This window comes from Mustela lutreola, chromosome 2, assembly GCF_030435805.1.
Source record: "Mustela lutreola isolate mMusLut2 chromosome 2, mMusLut2.pri, whole genome shotgun sequence".
In the NCBI taxonomy this organism is placed as follows: Eukaryota; Metazoa; Chordata; class Mammalia; order Carnivora; family Mustelidae; genus Mustela; species Mustela lutreola.
In genome coordinates this window covers 224886657-224910243 of record NC_081291.1, presented here as the reverse complement: position 1 = coordinate 224910243, position 23587 = coordinate 224886657, and the positions used below count along the sequence as shown (strand labels likewise).

Genomic DNA, 23587 nt, shown 5'->3' with positions numbered 1-23587 from the left:
CATGTGGCTCCTTGTCTGAACCCTCTCCTGCTCGAGGCTCAAGCGGCAGCTGTTTCTAAAACACGAGGCTCCCGGTCTCCACGGGCAGGAAACCGCAAATAAAAGCAGACTCCGATTCAGCTCAAAGGCCCCGTATTTTGAGCACACAGCAAAGATGAAAGGCCCCGTGCACCTGACTTGTGCAGACTCGGGAACAGACTCCTCTCGCTGCTGCCGCTGCCGCCGGTCCCACCTCCGGTGCTCCTGCTCCTCCCCGTGAGGCGTGCGGGCCGGGAGCTGGTCGTGGAATGCTTCAAGGGGAAGGAATTCTGCAGTCACCTCCGGGCCAGACGCGGAGGACCCATCAGAACACACTGCAGACCTCCGCTCCGGGAAGGCCCTGGTCCCAGCCTCCGTGAAGGCGCAGCGGGACCCTCCGCGGCTTACGCTGGGGGGTGCCTCACACAGGGAGCTGGCCGGGGCGACCTCAGCGGAGCCCATGGGCCCCCAGAAGCATAAGCGCTCTCAGGCTGGTGCTGCGGGCATCACAGAGACCAGAAATGCCAGCGGGTCTCCACGGGCAGCTGGGGCCGCAGAGCAGGGATGTGGGCGGTCCCCAGGGCCTGAGAGCCCCGGCCAACGGCCAGCAAGGACACAAGACCTCGGCCCCCCAACTGCAGGGACTCATCCTACCCCAGCCGCCGTGAGCCCCGCCGGGCCCCACCAGCACCTTGATTCCGGCCGCAGGTGACCCTGGACAGAAAACCCAGTCATGCCATCCACTCCGACCTGCGCAGCACCAGCTGCTACGGAGCGTGCGTGGCTCCCCGCCCTGCATCTGTGGCGTTTTGCTAGGAGCAGCAGAACTGGAGTGGACGCCAAGCGTGAGTAAACGTATTGGCATCGCCGCTTTCAGCAAGAGGGTGCTTCCAGCTGCTTAACAATACCGTGGACGGGAATGGAGCACGACCCAGGAGTTTCAAGACAAACGTCCCAGGAAGGACCCTGGAGGCCAGTGTGAGGCTCCCCACAGGCCACGGAGAGCTGAGCGCCAGAGCTCACTCAGCGGCGTCCGTAGAGCCGGGAGCCACACCCGCCACCATGGACAGGCTCCAGGCAAAGACCAGGCGTGAGCGGACGGGCGTGGCCTCACCACGGACTCTGGCCCTTCTTCCCAGCCTGCTCTGGGCCCCCAGCGATGTGCGCCCGGCAAGGCTGACCCCCGGACTGCAAAGGCTCCACGTGGAGAGCAGCAGGAGGAACACACGAGTCCGCCTGTCTCGCCCACATCCCCTGACATCCCCGCTGGAGGCACCGCCCGTGAGCAGGGACCCTCTCACAGAGGGTCCATAGGAGGAGCCGGGCGAGCCGCTGGGCCCAGCCAACGTGGGCAGCCCCCTTGGGGCCATAGGAGCCTAAGAGCACCTGCCCCAGGCGAGCTCAGGGGTGCAGGGGTGTGGCGGGATGAGGCGCGCCAGGTAAGCCTCGCCGGCCCCTGCCCCCCCGCAGGTACCTCACGGCCCCCACCCCCGGCAGGCCGGCCCCACGGTGAAGCCAAGGCCCTCGGGTTTGTGCCTGAAAACCACACGCCGGCCGCTGTCCATGCAACAGCTGTCACGGCCGTGGAGACGCCGCGTCAGCTTCCGAGGATCTGAGCTCTGAACAGCAGATGCCTCACCGCTCGGGTCATGACTGTCGCATCCCGGAGACTCGAGCTGGGACCACAGGCGCCGGATCTCTTCCTGCGACTGGGCCTTCAGCGCGGCGTACGACGCTCGGAGGCTCTCTAACTGCAACAGGGAAGCCGCAGCATGAGACACCGCCCGACACCAAGCCCAGAAGGTCTGTGCCCAGCTCTGGGGAACGCGCGGTGAGACCCCAGGCCTGCAGCCAAGAGCGAACCAGCCACAGCGGCCGCACATGGCCGCACACGGCTCGTTCCTCATGCGCCTCCCCCCGCTGCTGCCTGGCCTTCCCCTCACTGAGTAAGGACGGAAACTTTCTCTGTTGTCCCAGACACACGTCCTTCTACCTTGTCGGGGCAGGGAGGGCCAGGCTCCTGCCCACACTGCGTCAGCACCAGCCTCCCGGGGGTCCCTCTCTCCCCCTCCTGGGACATGGTGGGGTGTTCTCTGCATTTTTCGGTTACACCCCACCCCAGGAAGGGTCTCTTCGGGTCTGAACAGAGCCAACCCTGCACCCACGGAGCTGAGAGCAGCTCGGCTCTTCACGGGGGGCTTGGAGGCAGGCTGCACGTGGTCCCAAGGCACCAAGTGGGTGGGTACAAGTGCAAGGCACAGGGCTGAAGGACAAGGCCTGCCAGAGGGGACACAGGACATGGGAGCTCCGGCCTGCAGTGGCCCTGAGGTCGGCCTGCTGCCTTGTGGGTGGCCCCGCCCACCTCATGCAGGGACAAGACAGAAGGTGCCCTTCCGTGTTCCTTTCCCATCAGCAAGGGAGAATGAGCATGGGGGGGATGGGGCATGGGGGCCGGGAGTGGGTGTGGACACCACGGGGACAGAAGCACAAGGTCCTCCTGGGTTCTCTTCTGAAATCCACGCACAGGCCAACACGGACTCCGCCTCTCTGATTTCTCGGCCTGATGCTGGGGCACCGATGGCCCTCGGGACAGAAGCCCTCGGGTGTCTGCGTAAGACCTGACCACATGGCCCACCGAGGGAACATGACGTCTTGCTGGAAGAGAGTTCTGAAAGCACGAGCAGCAGAAGTGTCTCTGGCTCAGTCTCCTTGAGACTTCGTGCTTCTTTAGGGTCTCGGTCAGAGAACCTGGCCTTAGACCCGTGATGCCTGCAGTCTGGGTCCCAGGCGCCCTGGTAAAGAGCACCAGCTCCGCGTGTGTGCGATCCAGCATAAGTCACGCCAGCTCCACACGCTGTCCTCACTCCTCCATCTACTAGAAACCAACGGGCTCGGAATCTACGACCTGAGTTAGAGCTAACGCCAGAACGTGAAACGATCCCACCCAGAACCTTCTAGAGCCTCCCCTCCCTGCCAAGTGGCTGACACACACATACACGTCCGGCCCACCTCGAGCTGCTTGGCCGCCTCCTGGTCGCGGAGCCTCTGCTCCAAGTCCCGCACATGCCGACCGCTCTCAGACTGCAGGTCCTCGCGCAGCTGCCTCAGGGCCGCGTCCTGCTGGGTCTCCAGAGTCCTCAGCGCACCTGGGCACACACCTCCCTGAGCACGTGGCCTTCCCGACCACGCGGGAGCACGGCTCCAGTACTCTGCTCTCCCGGGGAGCAGCCCAGACAGCCACCACCTCCTGACCGTGATGGCGCCGTGGGGTGGGCGGCAAAAATAGAACGTGAATAGGAACAGCGTTGCTTTCTTAATGACCATCACAGAACGGGGACAAACACCTCTGAAAGCAAGGTTTCAGGGGAGGCCAAGGAGCTGGAGAAGCCTGTGCTCACCGAGGGGAGAGCCCAAGGCTGGGCCTGTGCTGCCCAGCGGACCCACTCCTGTCTCCATCGCTGTGGGCGACGCGCAGCCACCACCCCTCTGGCAAGGAGATGCACATGCTCGTCCCCAGCAAGGGCCTGGCACCGCACGGGACTGTCCTTCTAGCACTACACACACACACACACACACACACACACACGTCCCCTCTTCAAACCGGATCGTTTGAACTTGAAACTCACATTCAGCCTGATTTTTGGCTTGAAAAATCTTCTCCAATTCAGCTTTCTGTTCTGCCAGTTCGTTCTTAAACTGGTCTTGCAAATTCTCCAACTCCAACCGATGCTTTGCCGACAATTCTCTGCGCAGGTTTTCCAAGCACAACTCTCTCTCGGCTTCCCATCCTTGCTTCAGGTTCTAATCCAAGTAAGGGGGAAAAAGACTATGGGCCAATGGTGGACGATCTGGGGTAAAAAATTTAAAACTGCATTCGAAAACCAGGTGTGGACAGTCACTGCACCCAGACTGGACTGTCACAGAGGAGCTGGGTGGCCCCCACCACCCACAGGGACAGAAGCAGAGAGAGCAAGGGCCCCCTGCCCGGAAACGAAGCGAGGACAGAGTCATGCTCAATAATTCTCACACACACACGTCCTCCACAGAAGACCCAAGATGCTACAGTGATGTCACCTGACCTCTGCCAAGGGCTGGCTTTATCCCAGATGCCCTAAGAAATGAGTCCCTGCTGTCCGGCACAGAGGGGTGGGAGCTGGGGCACGAGCCTCCAGCCTGGGACTAACAGCTGTCCTCCGCCAACGGCCCGATCAGAACAGCTGGGACACAAACGCCCACGTGTCCAGTGTCAGACACGTGTCCCCCCATGTCACTAACGTCCCCCAACACTAGCCACTTCCTTTGCTGTCACTGGCACCAACAGCCCTTCCGCAAACACGGCCCTGAGAAGGGGACACATGGCCAGGATGGACCGTCCCAGGGCGGGGCGTCTTCAGAGAGGAGCTAACTCCGTCCCACCGGAACACAGAACTCTTTCTCCAGGAGGGGCGTGGGGCATCAGCGGGACCACCGCAGAATGCACGGTCAGCACAGCACATGGGGCCAGGGGAGGCATCAGCTGCACGGTGGCTCTGCCCCACCCCTCCCCAACACGCTCCCCCGAGGTGCCTGGGACCGGCACCCCACATTTTATTCAGTTGCCACGGGGCACCTCCCTGCCCTGGGATGTCCGTCCGTCTGGCGCACAGCGACAGCCAGGCCACGGGGTCCCCTAGGAATCAGAGCTCAGGGTGCTAGAGCTTCCTGTGACAGCAGAAGCACGTGTGAGCCCCCACATGAGCCGCGCTAACACCCTGTACACAGGAAAGAATGCTCTCCCTTTATAGCAAAAGGCATGTGTTTTCTACCGGCACGTTCAATCAGAGCTCTGACTGCACTCTGTCTGAATCATGCTGTCTGAATCCGGGCCAGCTGGGGCGATGGACAGGAAAGGGGAAACGCCGCACACGCAGAGTGACCTCGCTAACGACGTCTACCTCTAGCATCCGTGCGTTCTTCTCCATCTCTAACTGTAACTTCTCCTTCAGCTCGGCTGCAAGAGAAACACAAAGGCAGATTAGCTCCCAGAGTCTCCGCGTTTCCCACACCCTGACCCCTCGCAGGGGAGAGGGCTGCCGGCACCTCAAGGCCGTGCCGTAGGACGCTCAGCAACACGGAAGGACAGGGAGGCAACAGGAATCCCACGTGTGACGGACGACCAAGTTCTCTTCCTCCCAAACCAGGACAGAGCCTTCAGCCAGCCTGACAGCCCCACGCAGGCTGGCACATTAGACCTGGGTGCCCCTTCTGGTCTGTCTGCCCCACACCGGGCCCCCACGCACCCTGGGCCCATCGCCCGGCCTCCCGCTGTGCCAGACTCCAGGCAAGGTATGAAAGACAGACAAAGACCTTCTAAGACCCATCAGCTCCCAAGCCCCAAGGGAAGAACCACAAGAAAAGATGCAGAGGAGGGGTGAGGCTGGACCAGTGGGCATGGCCTGGGCAGGGACTGAGGTGGATGCACACCTGGGGACGCGGGCACCAGAAAGAGACACAGGGACCTCAGGAAAGGGGGGAGGGGAAGCTGGGGCCAGGCAACGGCACACGTACAAAGTGAGGGTGGCCCAAGCAAGCCCAGAGCTCAAGCCAAGGCCAGACACCACTTCAGAGGGGAGGTCCCAGGGACCCAGCCCACGGCAGAGCCTCACGGAGCAGAGGGCAGGCGTGGCCCCCTGTGGTCCCACCCCAGGGTGAGCAGAGAAGATAGCATTGGAAGGAGCCTAAAGGAAAACACGTTTTGTATTTTTTAAAAATGAGCAAAAATGGGGGGACATAAAACTACGTATGTTTGCTTGACTTTACGTCAGGGCCCATGAGACGGCATCCCCAGAACCTAAGAAGACTGGCTCCCTCTGAGGGCTGGGCGTGCGACCCAGAAGACGGCGACTTGCAACACACCCGGGCCACTGTTTTCAATTTTCAAGTGAAAAACTCGACGGGCAGATGAGCAGAGAAATGGGGGTGACTGCACGGGCACGAGTTTCTTTCTGGGGATCAATGTTCTAACCTTAGACCGTGGGACGTTTGCACAACTCTGAAATGCACGCTTTAAATGGGAAAATTGTATGCTATGTGAATTAGAACACAATCAAGCTGGTATTCACAAAACTGACGTCTTCAAAAGTAGTGACTAACAAAGAAATTGGAAAACAAAAAATTAAAACAAAAAATTCGGAGAAAATAACCCATAAAATTCAATCTTAGATGTAGAGAAAGAGCTCGGTCTAGGCCAGAGAATCACCAAAGGAGCAGGTGCCTCAGCTGTCCCCGGGGAGTGACATGGCCCCCACGGGAGCAGAGGGAGGAGCCCGTGGGATGCAGGGTCTGTGTCCAGGAGCATCTGCGGTGGTCAACAACGCTGCCACAGACAGTCCCGCCAGAGGCAGGCACGGAAGCTTCCGGCACACAAGCGGATCACCTCCCATGACAGGACCCCACTTCAAAAACGCACACAAGCCCAGGGGAGAAGCAGACAGAGGGCGAGGGGACCGCAGAGCCCCGCCCCCCGAGCAGGGTGCCGCACACGCGCTCAGGGAGCTCGGGATGGGACTGGCCGGGTCACCCGCCTGCCTCCCCATGGGCCAGGCAGGCACGGCCGCACCTGTTTCCTGACGGCAGCGCAGCTCCATCTCCTGGCGCTCCCGCGCATGCTGCTCCCGGGCCAGCGCCTGATCGTGCTGCTGCCGGCTCTGCAGCAGGGCCAGCTCCTGGGCGTGGCGGCCGTTAAGCGTGGCCCGCAGCTCGGTCAGCGCGGCCTCCTTCTCCCGCTGCAGGGTGGCCTGCGTCCGCTCCAGCTGTGCGGCGTGCAAGTTGCTCAGACTCAGGCGCAGCGCCTCCAGCTCCAGCGCGGGCACTGGCTGTGGGACAGGGGTGTTTCTGGGCACTCTGGCGCACGGCCTGGCGGGGCCGGGGCTGCCAACTCGCTACAGCAGCAGCCCCTACCCCACCCCCGCAGGCTCTTTCTACCCGCGTCCCGGGAGCCTCATGCTCCAGGGACAGTACCAGCTCAGCTCCCCAAAGGACCTCAGGCGGCCAGGCCCAGCCTGGCGGCTCCCCAGCCACCCAAAACGGCCCAGCCAGCTGTTCCTGAAGCCGCTCGGGCCCACAGGGCCCTGCCTCCACCCAAAGTCGCTCTGCAGACAGCAGGGGCTGTAGTTCCTCCTGGAGGACACGGGCCACATGCAGCCACGCAGGATAGCCCCCAACCTCCCTCCAGGCAGACTCCCCAGCCCACAGGCCCATCCCGGCTGGAGACAGGGGAGCAGTCATTCCAGATGTTGCAAGACCCCCATCAGGTGGGGCACCTAGGTGGCTCAGTGGGTTAAAGCCTCTGCCTTCGGCTCAGGTCATGATCTCAGGGTCCTGGGATCGAGCCCCGCATCGGGCTCTCTGCTCAGCGGGGGGCCTGCTTCTCCTCTCTCTCTGCCTGCCTCTCCCTGCTCATCCTCCTTCTGTCAGTCAAATAAATAATTAAAATCCTTGAAAATAAATAAATGAGAAGCAGAAACCATGGGAAAAGCATATGTGTCTCCAGAGAGGTCAGCAGGGACCTCCGGCAGGACAGCAAGGCGACAGTGAGGCGCACCAGCCCTCCTGCCACAAGCACCTCCTGCTTCCCGGAGGCGGCAGCCACCAGGGGAATCAGATGTGCCTGCAGGATGGCCTGGCTCACAGCTTCTCTCCCTCGAGGCCCCTCAGGATCACGCAACCCCTGTGTTTAATGAATGGGAGCGGCAGCTGATAGGGAAACCGTTGGCTGTGCTGAGTGGCCCTTGGCCAGACTCACCATCCCCAGGTGTCCTCCCACACCTCTCCACCTGCCCTTTCAAAGCCCCCCACGCAGCAAGCCTGCGGCACAAACCTGTACTACCTGCAACCTTCCCGGATCCCCAAACCCACTGGCGCAGGGACCAGCCACACCCCCAAGCACCCCGTGGCCGGGTCTACAGCTGCACCTGCTGCGTCTCTGTCGGCTGCTGAAGCCCCACGGCCACCTGCTGCTGTGCGCCACCGGCACCGGCATCCTTCTGTCTTCTCGTCAGTTCTGCACACTCCAGCTCGCGTTCTTGCTCGCATCCCTAAAGAAGGCAGCGAAGGACCCAAGTCAGAGAAGTCACATGAGAAAACAGTCACGACCAACACTCAGGACACACCAGAGGGAACCGAGCCCAGCAGTGTTCACGGCAGCACAACTCACAGCTGCCAGAAGGTGGAAACAACCCAAGCGTCCACACACAGCAAAATGCACAAACAGAACGTGGAAAAGCCATCGGGGTTGGGGCAGCATCACTCTGCTATAAAAAGGAGCTACGACACTGAGAATCTCAAAACGTCAGACTCCGTGAAAGCAGCCAGACACACACTGTGCGGTTCTGTGAACATGAACTTCCAGAACAGGCAAATCCACAGGGACAGAATGATGGCCACTGGGTGCCAGGGGCCGGATGGACAGAGGAATGGGGAATGACTGCTAACGTGTATGAGGCTCCTTTCTGGGTAATGAAAACATTTTGGGATTACACAGTTGTGATGGCTGTGCAACAAAATGTATCAAAAGCCACTGGTATATATACTTTAAAATGGTCAATTTTATATACGGGCATCGTATCTCAATAAAAATAACTAAGAAAGAACAATCAGCCCGTTTAAGTGGCTTAGGGTAAAGCAGCAAACCCCGGAGAGGTGTTGCTAACGGACAGCAGCCGCAGGTGTCGCTGAGGGACGGCAGCGTGAGTGCCCCAGGCTGTCCGCTCCTCAGTCAGGAGTGACGCTGACGGGAAGGAAGACGCCCTTACGGCGCCTGCGACGGCTGGTACCAGTAACAGCTCAATGAACCTGACACGTAAGACTGAAATATCATTTTATAGCTAGTCAGTCATGCAGCAAAAGCTCGTGGTAATATTGATCCTCAATGTCACCAAAGTCACGGGGAAACAACCGAACACGTCCCCAGCAGAGTAAGCTGGTGTAACGTTTTCTTAGGAGCAATTCTGATAACATACGTCAAGCGCCATAGAAACCGTTTCTGTCTTAATACTCCCTGGGCTGGGGGCACCTGGGTGGCTCGGGTGGTTAAGCACCCGACTCTTGATCTCAGCCCGTCCTGATCTCAGAGTCGTGAGCTCAAGCCTCACGCTGGGCTGCACACTGGGCTCAGACCCACTTAAAAAAAACTTCCCAACTCTAGGAACATTTTCAGCATCAACAATCTACAGGGAAAAGAAAAGCTACAGGCCTTCCCTGAGCATCCCGGTCTCCCCTACTCTCCCCCGCAACCAGCCCCAGGCCAGGCCTGGAGAAGACCTAGCCTGGACCACGCCCAGCCAGGAGCAGGCCCCGCCCAGAGAGGCCCCCAACCCGCAGCAGGCCCTGTCCCCCAGAGCAGGCCCCGCCCCGAGCACCCCCCCCAGAGCAGGCTGCTAGAGCCACAGGCCTCCCACCTTCCCCTCCCTGACAGCCCAGACCTTTCTCTGGGGCTTACTGAAAAGGCACCTCAGACTCCAACCAGACTGAATTTTCCTGCCCAAGCCGGGGCTCCTCCAACATTATGCACCTCAGTTAACAGCACCCCCAAACCCTCACACTCCTCCTATTCCTGCCTCCCCTCACAGCAACCCCACAGCAGCCCAAGGCCAATCCTGGCCACCGCCATTCCCATGAGCACAGGTGACTGGCCCCCACGGTCACTCAGCCTAATGTGAGGTCAGTGGCTTGGAGGCCAGATGATACATTCAGGGAACAAATCCAACCTTGTCACCCCCTGCTGCCCTTGGGGAAAAATCCCTGAAGGGGGCAGTCCCCCCTGCTGTCCCACTCGGCACTTGCCTCGTGCACCGGGGGCCCCTGCACATATGGACCGGCTCTGCCTCCCATCCTTAAGCTCCTCTGGGACTTCCCAGCCCTGACGCCCACCCCCGCTGCTCCCTGCACCTGTCGGTGATGCCCAGGAATCTGCCCCGTAGCTGTGAGGCACAGCACGCCTCTACCTGTGCGGCTCAGCGCGTGGAAGCAAACCGTTCCAAGGGGAGTGTTAGAGCCCAGTAAATATCACTACGGACCCTTCTTCAGATTAAAGGGTTCTTTCCAATGGTAAAAGATAATATAGGAATGTCCAGTTTAAAACATAAAAGGCAGGATCTCAAAACATTTTTGTTACAAACATCAGAATTGTGGGATAAAATAGAACAAAAATGACTCTAAATGCTCTCCGGGAGGGAACCCACCAGGTGCCAGACAGGAGGGACCCAGAATCTAAAATGATCGAGGGGGACAGGGCCACGTGAGGGCAGCACACGCTCCCAGAACTGGCAGCTTTGCCAGAAGGGCAGTTAGAAATGAGATGTCAGACACAAGCAGGTGTCCTGAAGGCTGTGCGGCAAGACAGGACGCGTATCTTCGCTGCCCAAGGGTGGGAAGGCAGGTGTGGGAGGCCAGGGAGCTGACCCACGTCCAGATGCCGAGGCAGAGGCGGCGAGGTGGGGGCGTCTCTCCTGAAACATTAAAACCCAGGCCTGCTCATCGCATGTTTACAAACGTATACGTGCCGTGGGATGCAGAACCCCCCACGCCAAGACACACGTAAAAACAAGTCCCAGCAAGGGCACACAGGTGGCACAGTCCACGAAGCATCTGCCTTCAGCTCAGGTCATGACATCAAGGTCCTGGGACGGAGCCCTGGGTCCAGTCAGGCTCCCTACTCAGCAGGGAGTCTGCTTCTCCCCACCCCCCTCCCGCTTGTTGTTCCCCCTTCTTGTGTGCGCGCGCTCTCTCTCTCTCTCTCTCTCTCTCAAATAAAATCTTAAAAAGAAAAAATAAGTCCTAACAAAGGGCTGTTCCTGGGACACCTATCAGGTACACATCTGGCACCCGTCCGGAGGGGCTCCCACAAGCGAGGGACACAAGACATTCTCATGGGAACCGCACAAACACCTCACTAAAAGCGAGCACACACAGGCTACCCCAGGAAGTAGCAGGTACCTGCAGAACAAGATATTAAAGAAGACCTTCGGGGGCACCTGGGTGGCTCAGTGGGTTAAAGCCTCTGCCTTTGGCTCAGGTCATGATCCCAGGGTCCTGGGATCAAGCCCCACATTGGGCTCTCTGCTCCACGGAAAGCCTGCTTCCTCCTCTCTCTGTCTGCCTCCCTGCCTACTTGTGATCTCTCTGTCAAATAAATAAATAAAATCTTTAAAAAAAAAAAAAAGAAGAAGACGACCTTCGGCAGCATCCGCAGGGGGTCCCCACAGAGGTGCGCAGCCCAAAACGAGCCCAAGCCCTACAGAAACCTACAGAGAGGAACGAAGCTCACCTCTGAACACTGAGCAAAATTCAGACCAATTTGCTCATGAAAAGGTACAGCTGCACTTACAACAAAATCAGCTCCAAAGTACCTCCAGGAAACATTACATGACACAAAATGATGCCGCTGTCTTTAAGGAGTCCAGACAGAATGTCCTGAAATACAGAGAGCGGAGCCAGAGTCAACAACTCAACAGACGGATTTCGGAGCCGATGACACACAGATGAACAGAGTAAAGAAGAGAGAACCCAGACGGAATCTGCCAGGGTAACCAACAAGACGGGACAGGTGCACACAAGGAGCTCGGAAAACCCCACTGGGATTTCGGGCCCTGGAGAAAGAAGGGCCGGACGCTGTGTGTGGGGACGCGCCTGGAGATCTTCTAGAAGCAACAGGCGCAAGAGCCCAGGTCCCAGGTCGCGCTAGTAAAATGAGACGTGCACATCTCGGCCTGGGAAAGTGAGAGTGTGGAAGGCCAAGCAGGAAGTGTGCAAGGTGGCGGCGGCGGCGAAGGGACCGGGAGCTGGCTGCGGACACTGAAGCTGGGGCAGAGCCGGGCAAACACGCAGCACGCGACACACACCACCAATCTCTGAGTCCACGCCGGCAGGGCTATCTTTCAGGAACAAAGGGAAAAAGCCAAAAATATATTCAGGAAAACATCAAATGGGACACGGGCACAAGCAGGGTCTTGCCACAGGAAATGCTGAGCAGCGTCCTGCGGACAGAGGGGCGAGGCCCGCCGTGCAAGTCTGAGAAAGAGCAAACGAGGAAGAAAAGAGAACTACAGTGCTCACCCTAAACAAGAACGGACACGAAAAAACAAAGGACTCCTTCCATCGTGCGGAAGCAACCAGGTGAGCGCGTCAACCAGCACGTGCATGCGGTAAAGCAGCCAAAGAAGGGGGCCCTGATGGAGAATCAGCTGGCATGCACCTTACGTTTGTTGTGCTACAGGTTCAAAAAGTCAGATCCCATCCGTACCACAGAAAAGGCAAAAGTACAGAACAGACACAGGCAGGCCGTCACTCGGGGCTGGGGGGGGGAGGGGAGGCTGACAGCGGGGGTGAGGGGGCACAGGGAAACTTGCAGGGGTGGAGCTGTTCCGTGGGGAGCCCTGTGGTGCCAGACTCGATCTGGGGCCAGCAGGATGCTCTCAAGCTTACTTTAATAAGTGCACATAAGGACAGACAGACACAGAATTAACTGCAGGTGGTTAATAACCGCACACGCACACGGACTAGTGTGCCCCCGCATCCACTGAGTGACCCAGCAGTGACCGCACCCGGAGCCCCGGTCTTGGTTTCTACCAGCATCAAACAAAGGGAACCAGGGCCCCTCGAAGAAACGTGTGACTCCAGAACTGAGGCAGGGAGCGCAAGACGAGCCTGAAGAAAGCCAGAACGTGCTTCTAAGACAAAGGATGGGGCATGTCACCAGGACGCAGGGGCCGGACTGAAAAAGCTCCCAGTGGCCCGAGCCGGAACACTTGAAGCAACAAAAGAAATAAGACGTAGTTTGAGGTTACAGCAGAAAGTGTAACTTAAATACACACGAGCCCACACTGATATAAATATGTGATTAAATTAATTAATGGGGGCGAAGAAGCAAGTCTCCCTTACAGAAGATTTACAAACAGAATGTGTGGCTACCCCTCCCTGTGGGAGGCGGCACGTGATTTCCGTCCCTTGAAGAGTGTGCTGGGTTCAGTGGCTCCCTCCCGAAGAGGAGAGTCTGGAGAAGGGGAAACCCGGCTGACCCAGCCCGGCAGGAGGAGGCTACAAGGGCATGTCGCCGCGGTGGTGAAATCCCTAATGATGACAATCGTCAGAGAGACCCACACGGAGGGACGGTCCCCGAGCAGCCACCAGCGCTGTTCCAAATGGTCACCAGAAACTGAGACATGGTGAGAGGCCTGAGGAGTCGAAGCAGGCGACTGAGAGTGATGCGGTCCTGGGCGGAGTCCCAGACGGAAAAAGCTCGTAGCTGGAAAACTCCTGGGACCCAAGCGAGTCCGCACACAGTTAGCAGTGACGCTGCAGAGTTAGGGCCTTCGCCCCAACACGTGTGCCCACGTCCGCGATGCCAGCAGGACGGAAGGGAGTGAGGGAGTGCGGGAACAGCACCCAGTCCGCAACTCTGCTGTAAATCTCTAACGCTTCCCGAATTAAAAGCTTATTTAAACCAATGAACGGCTGGATGACAGAAGGCTGAACGAACTGCGGGGCTAAAAGTCATTTTTAAAAAAACAAAAGCAAGGGCACTGGCTGGCAGAGCTGGTAGAGCATACAATGCTTGATCTCAGGGTCATGAGTTCAAACCCCACGCTGGGTGCAGAGTTTACTTAAACAAAAAGGAATGTGACACCCATTAGGATGGCTACTATAAAAAAGAGTAACAGGTGTTGGGGAGGATGTGCACAGCTGGTGGGAATGTAAACTGAGGCAGCCACTGTGGAAAACAGTGTGGAGGTTTCTCAAAAATTAAAATTAGAATTACCATCTGATTTATTAGCACACTTCTTGACATAAACCGCCAAAGACTTGAAAGCACAGTCTCAAAGAGGTATTTGCACACCTATCCACAGCAGCATTACTCCCGATGCCTAAAACGTGGAAGAGACTCAAGCATCCTCCCCCAGATGAATGGACCAAAAAGCAGTCTAACCATACTAAGGCACATTAGCCTTAAAAAGGAAGGAAACTTTGTCACAAGCTACAACACATATGAACCTTGAGAATATCATGCTAACTGAAATAAGCCACTCACAAAAACAAACAAACAAACAAAAAATACCACATATTCCACTTAAGTGTGGTATCTAGAATAGTCCAAATCAGAGACTGAGAAAGTAGAGTGGTGTCTGCCAGAGGCTGGGGAGGAGGAATGGGGACATACTGCTTAAAGCGAACAGAGTTTCAGCTTTACAAGATGACAGAGGCTATGGAGATAGACAGTGGTGATGGCCACATGACATTATGAATGCATTTAAAACAAATGGGCTGTGCACTTAAAAATGGTTAAGGTGCACCTGGCTGGCTCAGTCGGTTAAGTACCTAACTCTTGGTTTTGGCTCAGGTCATGATCTTGGGGTCTTGAGATTGAGCAACTTGTCAGACTCTGTGCTCAGTGGGGCAGTCTGCTTGAGATTCTCCCCCTCTCCCTCTGTCCCTCCACCCTGCTCTGTGCATGCCCCCCCCGTCTCTCTGTCTAAAATAAATAAATCTTTAAAAAAAAAATGGTTAAGATGGTAAATTTTATGGTGTTATTTTATAACAAAAAAATAACAATAACGTACACTAAGAGACTTATAAATGGAGTTTAAATATTCTAAGATCCTTGTACTTTCAAAGACCAAAGTTACTGATTAAGTTTAGACATAGACAAGTATAAATATTCTATGTAATAAGCTCACCAGTAAAAGAACAGAAACTGAGTATATTATTACTTCAAAATGGGTGAAGGGAGAATTAAAAAAAAGAAATCCCCTGATAAAAAATAATCCAAAGCCTTGCCCCTGCAAAAGGAAAAAGGAAATAAACAGCCTAAAAATGAAACATAAGCTCAAACACATCAGTGATTACATTAAATGTAAATGAATTATATTATCCACCAAAAAGACACAGACCATCAGAATAATTTTTAAAAATCAAGCCCCCACTGTTTAGCAGGACATAAACTGAAACACAAGGACGCAAAGATGTTGGAAGGGAAAGGACAGAAACACACCAGCACCACGTCTGACCCATTTACACAGCATTCTAAAGCAAAATTGCCACGGAAATCGGGGTGCAGCTGACTTCGGGGTCGAGAGAAGACAGCAGCAGGCCCAGCACTGTCACGTGTCTTACCTGCGGGGGATCACGTGGTATTTACTGTGTACTTGTTTGTTAGCCTGTATGTACATTTTATGCAGTTTCTACTTTTCCGTGTACATGCTGTATATCACAGGGATCATTTTCCGTTTTTTGTGTCACAGTTTAAAACAAGTATAAAAACATGTATTTTAGGGTGATCCTTGTGGACCCCACCAGAGATGATTTTTCCAGGCCCTGCCTATGATCCAGATCTCACCTGCAATAATACAGATTAAAAGCCAAGCTTGTTCACTGTCTAAAGTAATGTGAACTGAGTCCAGCTAGAATCCAATGTTGAAAATACAGAATTTTAACACAACACTTTCAAACCAGTCAATTCAGCATCTAATGAATTTTCTTCCAAATGCTAAAACAAACCAAACAATTAATAAGTGTAACTAATCCATCATATATGGAATTCATGCCAGGCTCTGTGGCAGAAACAGACCCCACACACACAACTGACAATGGGAGAGATGAAGGCCAGGCCCAAGGAACACGCCACAACATTTGGGCATGGGAAAATGAAGAAAGTCAGACATGACCCCTAGCCTCAGTGCATAAAAGGCAACCTTCTCTCTTCAACATCCGGAAGGAAAGATCAAAGGTCCCAAGGAAGGGAGACTGGGGCTCCATCAGAAGGATCACCAGAAAGACCTTCTGTGCAAGGGTGACACCAAGGAAGTGAGGCCTGCAGGGGAAGTTCTGTATCCAGCTCTCTTTGTTCTGAGCTTCTGCTCTTGAAGAGACAGGGCCCTTCAGACGTTGAGTCCTCTCTCTGGTTTGGATTTCCACCACAAGATGGAGAAATCCTCTGACAAGGAACACACTTTAACAGAGAACCCTGAAGAATACCTCTGTGATATCCTCAGGCTGTTCCAAGTGGTTGCCATCCAGCTTCTGCTGTGGCTGCTCCGAGTGTCCTGTCCTCTCTCCACTGGGGTCCTCCAGCTAAGAAGGAAGGGCCAGAGAAGAGCATTTACAGCAACGTCCAAGGCTGCAACCTCAGGCCTTCCCACCCACACACCCAAATGCCCACACCAATTCCATTCCCATTTCCCATTCAGAATGCACGTTCCTCCATAAACAATTCTCAAACCCTAAACATTTCTTATGCAACCATTTCCCTAATGATGTTACTGCCCTTCTATTTTTTGAGATTTGACTTATTTCTCTGGGTTAGGGAAGGGCAGAGAGGGAAGGAGAGGGACAAGCAGTGCTAAGTGCAGAGCCCAACATGGGGCTCGGTCCCAGGATCCTGAGATTATGACCTGAGCCAAAACCAAGAGCTGGATGCTTAACCGACTGAGCCCCTAGGCACCGTACTGCTCTTCTATTTAATGAATTCTGCCTCATTTCACTGCGCATGACACTTAAATTACTAAATTTTAGTTTCACAATAAATTCTAATCTTTCAGACACATGCATATTTCCTAAGCTCTTTTTATTTAAGTTCAAATATTTCATCCTCAAGATTGTCCATTTTTAAATAGCTTGCTTTATTATAAGAATACCAAAGGAGCGCCCGTGTGGCTCAGTTGGCTAAGGGTCTGCCTTCAGCTTACATTGTGATCTCAGGGTCCTAGGATCAAGCCCCGCATAGAGCTTCCTGCTCAGCAGGGAACCTGACTTTCTCCCTCTCCCTCTGTGACTCCCCCTGACTCATGCTCAGGCTCTTGCTATGTCTCTCTCAAATAAATAAATAAATAAATAAAATCTTAAAAAAAAAGAATACCATATATGATACAGAAAACACACAAAATATGTGTTAATCGACTGTTACATGTTGCTGGTAAGGCTTCTGGTCAACAGTAGTTATGTTTTGGGAAGTCAAAAGTTATAGGCCTATTTTCAATTGCATGGGCGGGGGGGGTCAGTGCCCCAACCCCCTTGCTGTTGAAGGATCAACTACATATACAAATATTCTAGTTAGTAAGTTTGTTTTCACAGGAGTGAGGATTAGCAATTCTGAAACTAATCTGTATAAATTTTAAGACTGAGGAAGTAAGTGAATTTATTGTACATAAGGCGCCAGGTTTCTCACTATTGGTAAAAGGAATTAAGATTAAGGAGAGGGGTGAGAAGCTAGAATGATTCCCGTGATGTTGGACGGGAACTGAAGGTACTAGTGTGAACTCATGGTACTAGCGTGAATTCATGGTACTAGTGTGAACTCATAACTATACGCAGAGACTGACAAAGAAACAGAGACCTAGCTCTCTGTGGAAGCAGCCTGGAACCAAAGACACCCCAATAGCAATGAGCACACCTATCATCCAGATATTGGTTTCTAAATACCATTCTCCACTAAAAGAAACCAGAGCTCCTTGAAGAATTGGGTGATAACAGTCTGAAAAGGACAAAACAAACTTGGGAAATTTCTGTCCCAAAATGCAAAGAACTAAGGTGCCAAAAACAAGGCCATTTAGGAAAGACTGATGCCAATTTAAAGGCACACCCAATGGCCAAATCTCTGTATTTTGGCAACGAAATGGACACTGGCGTGGTTGCTGTAACGGAGCAAAACCTACAGAATAAACGCAGGGGGCCTGGCTGGCTCAGGTGGTGAGAGCGTGACTCTTGATCTCGGGGTCAAGTGTGTAATCCCCATGTTGGGTGTAAGGTTTACTTAAAAAAGGGGGAAAAAAGAAAGAAAAGAAAAGAGAAACCCCTAAATCCACATTACCATGCACAACTGGACACACAAGCAGACGAGAGGGAAATGACAGCTCCTCCTCACAGCAGGACATCAACACATGGAGACAGAATAACAGACACAGAAATCATCATTTGGCCAACACCACCATAACAACTGCTGCAAGCAAGAATCACCAATGGAAGGTAAAATTAGTGGAGGAAAGCAGGAGAAATGGGGCTTTGCAGGGTCTCTCTCTTCCCACAATAAACTTACTAACACCAAAGTTAAAAACAGTGACTTTTCTATCAAGGGACATCTGGCAGGTCCCATAGTAACTCAGTGATCAAAGCTGATCTCACCAGTAGTAGTGAGACTACCACGTATCAATACCACCTGCACGGAGCAGGGAATCCTCACTTCTACCCTGTTCTCACCAGAACTTATAACCTGATTTTAATCAGAAGGAAACATCAAACAATCCCAAGCTGACGGGCATTTCACAAAATGACTAGTGAGGGATCGCCCGGGTGGCTCACCAGGTTAAGCTTCTACCGTCAGCTCAGGTCAAGATCCCAGGGTCCTGGGACTGAGTACGGCATGGGGCTCCCTGCTCAGCGGGGAGTCTGCTTCTCTCTCCCCCTCTATCTCTCCCCCTGGCTTGTGGGCACACGCTCTCTCTTTCTCAAATAAAAATAAAATCTTTAAAAAAAAAAAAATACCTACCAGTGACTCTTTGAAGATATCCAACTTATAAAAGACAAGGTAAGACTGAGAAAGTGTCTCAGACTGGAGGAGACTAAGCTGGCAGGACACTGAGATGCAGTACACAGTCCTGGACTGGAAAAAGGGCAGCAGTGGGACGGAGCGAGAACCCTGAACATGCTCCATCCGTTAGCTCACGGTCCTGTTTCAGCGTGAACTGAAACAGATTATGATCATCGTGCGGTATCATAAAACGTTAACACTTCAGGAATCGGAGCAAAGTGTCCATAAACCCTGGGCTAATTTTTGCAAATTTTTTAAGCTGAACGTTATTTCAAAATGAAAAGCTAGAACCCTTAACATAAAATTAAAAAACTTCTCTAACTTGAAAGCAAAAATAAAACCACCATTAACTATAAGTCATGAGCTTTTCTCCTCAAGGAGCCGTGGAGAAAACATGCAGAGAAGAGCCCTGGAAGCCAACTATCGGGCCTCTGTGTGTGGGGCGTTCACCTGCGCAGCCGTGGGGGCGGCGACCCCCCCCCCCAGGACAAGCACAGGAGAGGACAGTGACCCTCAGGCCTGCAGTGGGGGATCAAGCTGACCCAAAGGCTGAGCCCCCAGAGTGCTGGCCAGCTGCGCCCCCCAACAAGGGAGTACAACAGCGACAGCTTCCAAATCTCGGAAGGAAAACTCCAGATGTGCAGGGAGAGTATCATGAATTCACATACTGGCCATGACGCCACTTTTCCAGTAAAGCAGGCCAGACGCATCAGAGGTTTCCTCAAATTCTGCCCTCAGCCACCAGTGTGTTCCAGCCGCTTCTAGCAAACACCGGCCCCTGCCCCTGCTCTGGCGCACACGGCAAGGGCCCTCAGTAAGGTACCGAAGAAGCCACAATGCAAGCCCACCCACAGGCGACCCGGAGGCCAGGTGGGCCCCAACCCGCCCCCGACTAGGCCTCAAGCAGAGAGCAGTGCCTCGTCCAGCAGGTCGCCACTCCCGGAGCGTCTCCACCCAGGCCTTCTCCACCCCGACATTCAGAGAGAAAGTGAGGAACAGAGACGGTGAGCGGACGAAGGAATATCACGGTTTAAGTGTCCAAAGAAAAAAGCCTGTTAAAGGGGCTGATACAGCCACACCCAGGGAGCACTGATAAAACCTCCACTACCAAAGCAAGAACCAATACCGACACTTGCCTTCAGTCAATCCAAAATCACAAAAGGTATAGGAGTGAAAACAATAGATACATTCCCTTTTTCATAAAGTGAAACTCTCTTTCCCGACCTCTGACAGGCAAAAACAGACCAAAGTTGCTGGTGCCGCGAAGCTGCACCCAGCTGAGACACCCACCTGTGCTGCCTGTGCTCCCTTGGGGGTGTCGCTGCACGACACATCTTTGCAAACGTCCCCTCTTCCCAGGAGTCCATCCTCGGGGGCTACCGGGCCCTCCTCCTGGACAGGCGCATCGACAGCCGGGCCCTTCCTCTTCGCCGTCTTTTTCTTCGGATGCGCACAGTCACCTTTGGCTTTTCTCTGTCGGAAGTGAGCAAGCTGCGCAAAAACGTCGAGAAGTAGTGAAGGCAAAGGTAAGTAAGAAAAAAGTAACAGAACCACAAAGCCAGCGAGCTGCTGGGGAACATGAGGCTGTGGCGCTCAGTGCGCTTGCCAGACCGCGCCAGACCCGCAGGTCAGCCGGCAGATCCCCGACCCACAAACTCCGCCTTCATTAATATCTGCAATGCCAGCATTTAAGTTCAGAATTCGATCCAAACGATCCCCCAAGAAGAACTGCTAATTACGCCTACATACAGACAAAAGAAAGCAATATGGCCAACGGGCAGAAGAGCTCTTCTAGCCCCTGGCAGTTCACAGAAAAATACGATTTAAAAAAGATACATCTATTTAAAAGACTGATAGCTTTATCAAGGCATGCTTAAGGTTTAAAACGATATAAATGCTAAATCTCTTTTTGCTCCCATTTTCCCCCAATTGAGGAAATACATAGCCGAGCCAAAACTTCTAGCCACAGATTCTGAGGCAAGGTACAGAAATAGCAAAAAATTAATTAAGCCAGGTCAATCTACGATCCTCCTTTATGGAATCAGATGTTCTATTTTCCGTGACACAGCTCACAGTGCACCAGGGACCTCCAGAGTGTCACCCATCAGAAGACACAACCGAGCTCCGCTCAGTCCCTCAAACGGGAGGGTTTTGGAGTGTGCTCCCACACCATCTCCCGTAAGATCTTACTCGAAGGTAGGAGATGGAACACCGGCTTTTCCTGAGACACTAGCTCCTTCAAGTGACAGCTGTACTCATAAAAGCAAATGCATTTAGCAAGCACTTGTGTCAACGCAGACGTGCACACTTCCAGACCCAGAGAAACTCCGTAAGGCCACTTACACGCGAGAAACCGTGTGTGGTCCGCTCGGCCTGCCTTCCAAGCCAGCCCCCCATTCCTCCCTTCATGGCCCCTCCGTCAGCTCTGTCCCCAGGGTCCCTCCCCCGTCACCACCCTCAAGTCTGGCCTGCGGTCTCCGCAAGAGGCGCCCTGCTTCCTCCTGCAAGGTGAACCTTCCTCGCCAGCCCAGCGCCCCGCAGGCCTGTGGAAGCTCACCCACCGCAGGCTCGGGGAAGCACGTCAGATACTGGACTGCGGCGCAGCTTGGTCCCCCGGCCCAGCTACGGGCCGGGCTCGTGGAAGGAGAAACGGCCGCCGCCGCCCTGCTCAGACCCAGCCACAGTTCTGCTTCCCAGGAAGCCCGAATGAGGCCGCCCTGTCCTCGCCCTGCCGCCCCACCGCGGTCACTACGTGTGCGACGGGCTCTTCCCTGCGGCCCCGGGGCTCCCTCGAGGGAGATCAGCACGGACCGGCCACAGCTGACCTCACGCAGCTACACCCCGGGCTCTGCCCGCTCGCGGGGGCCACGGCGCGGCTCTCCCTCATCCCTCGGCCAGCAGGGGCCTCAGCCCCGGAGCAGCCAGAAGGGGGGACGGGGACGGGGCGGGCGGGGAGTCCAGCCTCAGCGCCCGTGTGCTCCCCTCCGCGGCCGCCCGGGTCGGGCCGGCTCACGGCTCAAGCCCACGCTATGCCCCTGACGCAGGTACCGGGCAGAGGCAGGAAGACCCCGCGCCCCGCAGCCGCCCGCGCCGGAGCACGGAGCTCCCGGGCTTTCCCCGCCGAGCGGCCCGCACCTGTCCAGCGGGGGCTGCCCCCAGCGGAGCTCCTCGCCCGGGCCTCGGCCTCGAGCCCGCCGGAGCGTCCGGACCCCGGGCCGGCAGCGGGCACTCGGCAGGGCGGACCGGCCACTTGCCCCGGCCACAGGCCCAGCGTCTCTCGGGTTCGGAGCAGCCGCAGAGCTCCGGGAGACGCTAAGGCGCGCGGGTAAACGGCGGGAATGGAGCCGAGCCCGGACGAAGTCACGGCCCTACGCGCGGTCCCGAGCCCCGAGCTCCGGGGGCGGGGGCGGGGCCGCGGCAGGTGCCCGGGCGCGGGCGTGCGACCGCGCGGGACAACAGGACGCGGGGGGGGGGGCGCGTTCCCAGGCCGCCCGTGTCCATCAGGGCGCCACTGGCCGAGACGTCCCGGCGCCTCCGGAGGCGGCCGCGCCAGCTTCCCTGGAAACGCCGGAAGGCGCGGGAGAGCGCGGGAAGGCCCCGGGCGGGGGCGGGAGCCCGCGCGCGGCCGAGACCGGCCCCCACCCCGCCCGCCGGCACCGCCCCTCCCCGCCGTGCGCTCCCACGGGCGTCCGCCCCGCCCTGCGCGCAGGCGCAGCCCCGCAAAATCCCGGCATGCCCCGCGCCTGGCCTCCTCGCGCCCCCTCCCCCCCCGCGGTCCTCGACCGGTGATTGGCTGCGGCCGCCGTGAGGGCGGGGCCGGGCAAAGGGCGGCGGATTCAAGATGGCGGCGGCCAGGAGGCGGCTTCCAGCCGAGTCGGCGGGAAGGGCGAGACTGTGCCGGCGGACCCTGCCTGCCCGCACCCGCTCCTAGCACGGAACAGGAGCGGTCACCGGAACCCGCCCTTGGGAACCCACGCTGGGACAGCGGGAGGAGGCGGCGGCGCTGTCGGTTACCTTCGCCCTCCCGGCCTCCACCTTCCTGCGCCGCTGCTCCTGCTCGTCTTCTTCCATGCCCTCCAGGGCTTCTCACGGGGCGCCCGAGAGGTGACGGGGTCGGAGGCCGCCGCCTTCGCTCTATTTACACTCGCTCCCCCTAGTCTGGGCTCGCCCTCCCCCCGCGACAACTGTCACGCAGACGTGAGCCCGGCTCCGCCCCCGGCGTGCGCCCTCCGCCCGCCGCCAATCCCGGAGGGGGTGGGGAGGGCGCGCTCCTGCCCTCGCGCACGCGCGGTGAGGGCGGTGCGACCCGGGTCCCGCCCCTGCCGGCCGCTGGCCTCCCATTGGCGCGATGATGATCCCGCCTCCCAGCAGGACCAATGGTGGAGCGCGGAGGCCTCGGCTGTCTCTGTGATTGGCCGGACTTAAAGAGGTCGTGCCCGGTGAGAGGGCGGCGGGCTCGGCGCGGGCCCGTAGTTCGGGAGCGTTCGCGCTGCGTCCCGGGCCGCACCCGAGCTTCGACGGCCCTCGGGGCGAGCGCGGCCGTGAGCCTCCGTCCGCGGTCCTGCTAGCGGGGAGCGAGGCGTGGCCAAGGCCCGTCCGGGCAGGGGGCAGGCGCGGGGGCAGCGCGGCCCGGACGGAGGGAGCCCGCCGGGAAGAGGCCGCGGCGTCGGGGGGCGCGGCCGTCCCGCACCTGCTCTCCGCGCGCGCTGCCTCCCGCCGGCAGCCTGGGCGCTGGGCGAGCTCCGCGGTCCCGGCCCGCACGTCCGCGCTGGAGCAGCGCCCGGGGACCCCGCGGGGGCCGCCGCACGGGCGAGCCGCACGGCCTGTCCTCGTTGGGGCCGCGGCCGCGGGGCGCCCTGCCGAGCGGCCTTCGGTGCCCTCGAGACGTGGCCGCGGTCGGCCGGCGTCGGCGAAGGTCGCGCCCCCCTGACGGCGGCGGGACGCGGGCTCGGAGCGGGGCTGCCCACGGGGACCGCGGCCGGAGGGAGCGGGAGAGCCGCGCCGGCCTTGCCC

General features: G+C 56.7%; 1 protein-coding gene across 4 annotated transcripts in view; it reads right to left on the bottom strand.

The window, feature by feature from the left end:
- PCNT (pericentrin) overlaps positions 1 to 22816 on the bottom strand; it is a 64382-nt gene extending 41566 nt beyond the window's left edge. The window contains exons 1-10 of one of the 4 annotated variants that reach the window (XM_059164988.1): positions 22589 to 22814; positions 19865 to 20065; positions 16027 to 16122; positions 7971 to 8093; positions 6617 to 6872; positions 4953 to 5008; positions 3645 to 3819; positions 3028 to 3164; positions 1658 to 1769; positions 173 to 290 (exon numbers count right to left, since the gene is read on the bottom strand). In XM_059164988.1, the coding sequence (XP_059020971.1) occupies positions 173 to 290; positions 1658 to 1769; positions 3028 to 3164; positions 3645 to 3819; positions 4953 to 5008; positions 6617 to 6872; positions 7971 to 8093; positions 16027 to 16122; positions 19865 to 20065; positions 22589 to 22645 (1331 nt within the window). In that variant the 5' untranslated portion in view covers positions 22646 to 22814. Of the gene's footprint in view, positions 1 to 172; positions 291 to 1657; positions 1770 to 3027; positions 3165 to 3644; positions 3867 to 4952; positions 5009 to 6616; positions 6873 to 7970; positions 8094 to 16026; positions 16123 to 19864; positions 21126 to 22588 lie in introns of those variants that run through there. The other 3 variants (XM_059164989.1, XR_009351275.1, XR_009351274.1) reach the window with 3 other exon arrangements.
- Between the last annotated feature and the right edge of the window lie 771 nt (positions 22817 to 23587).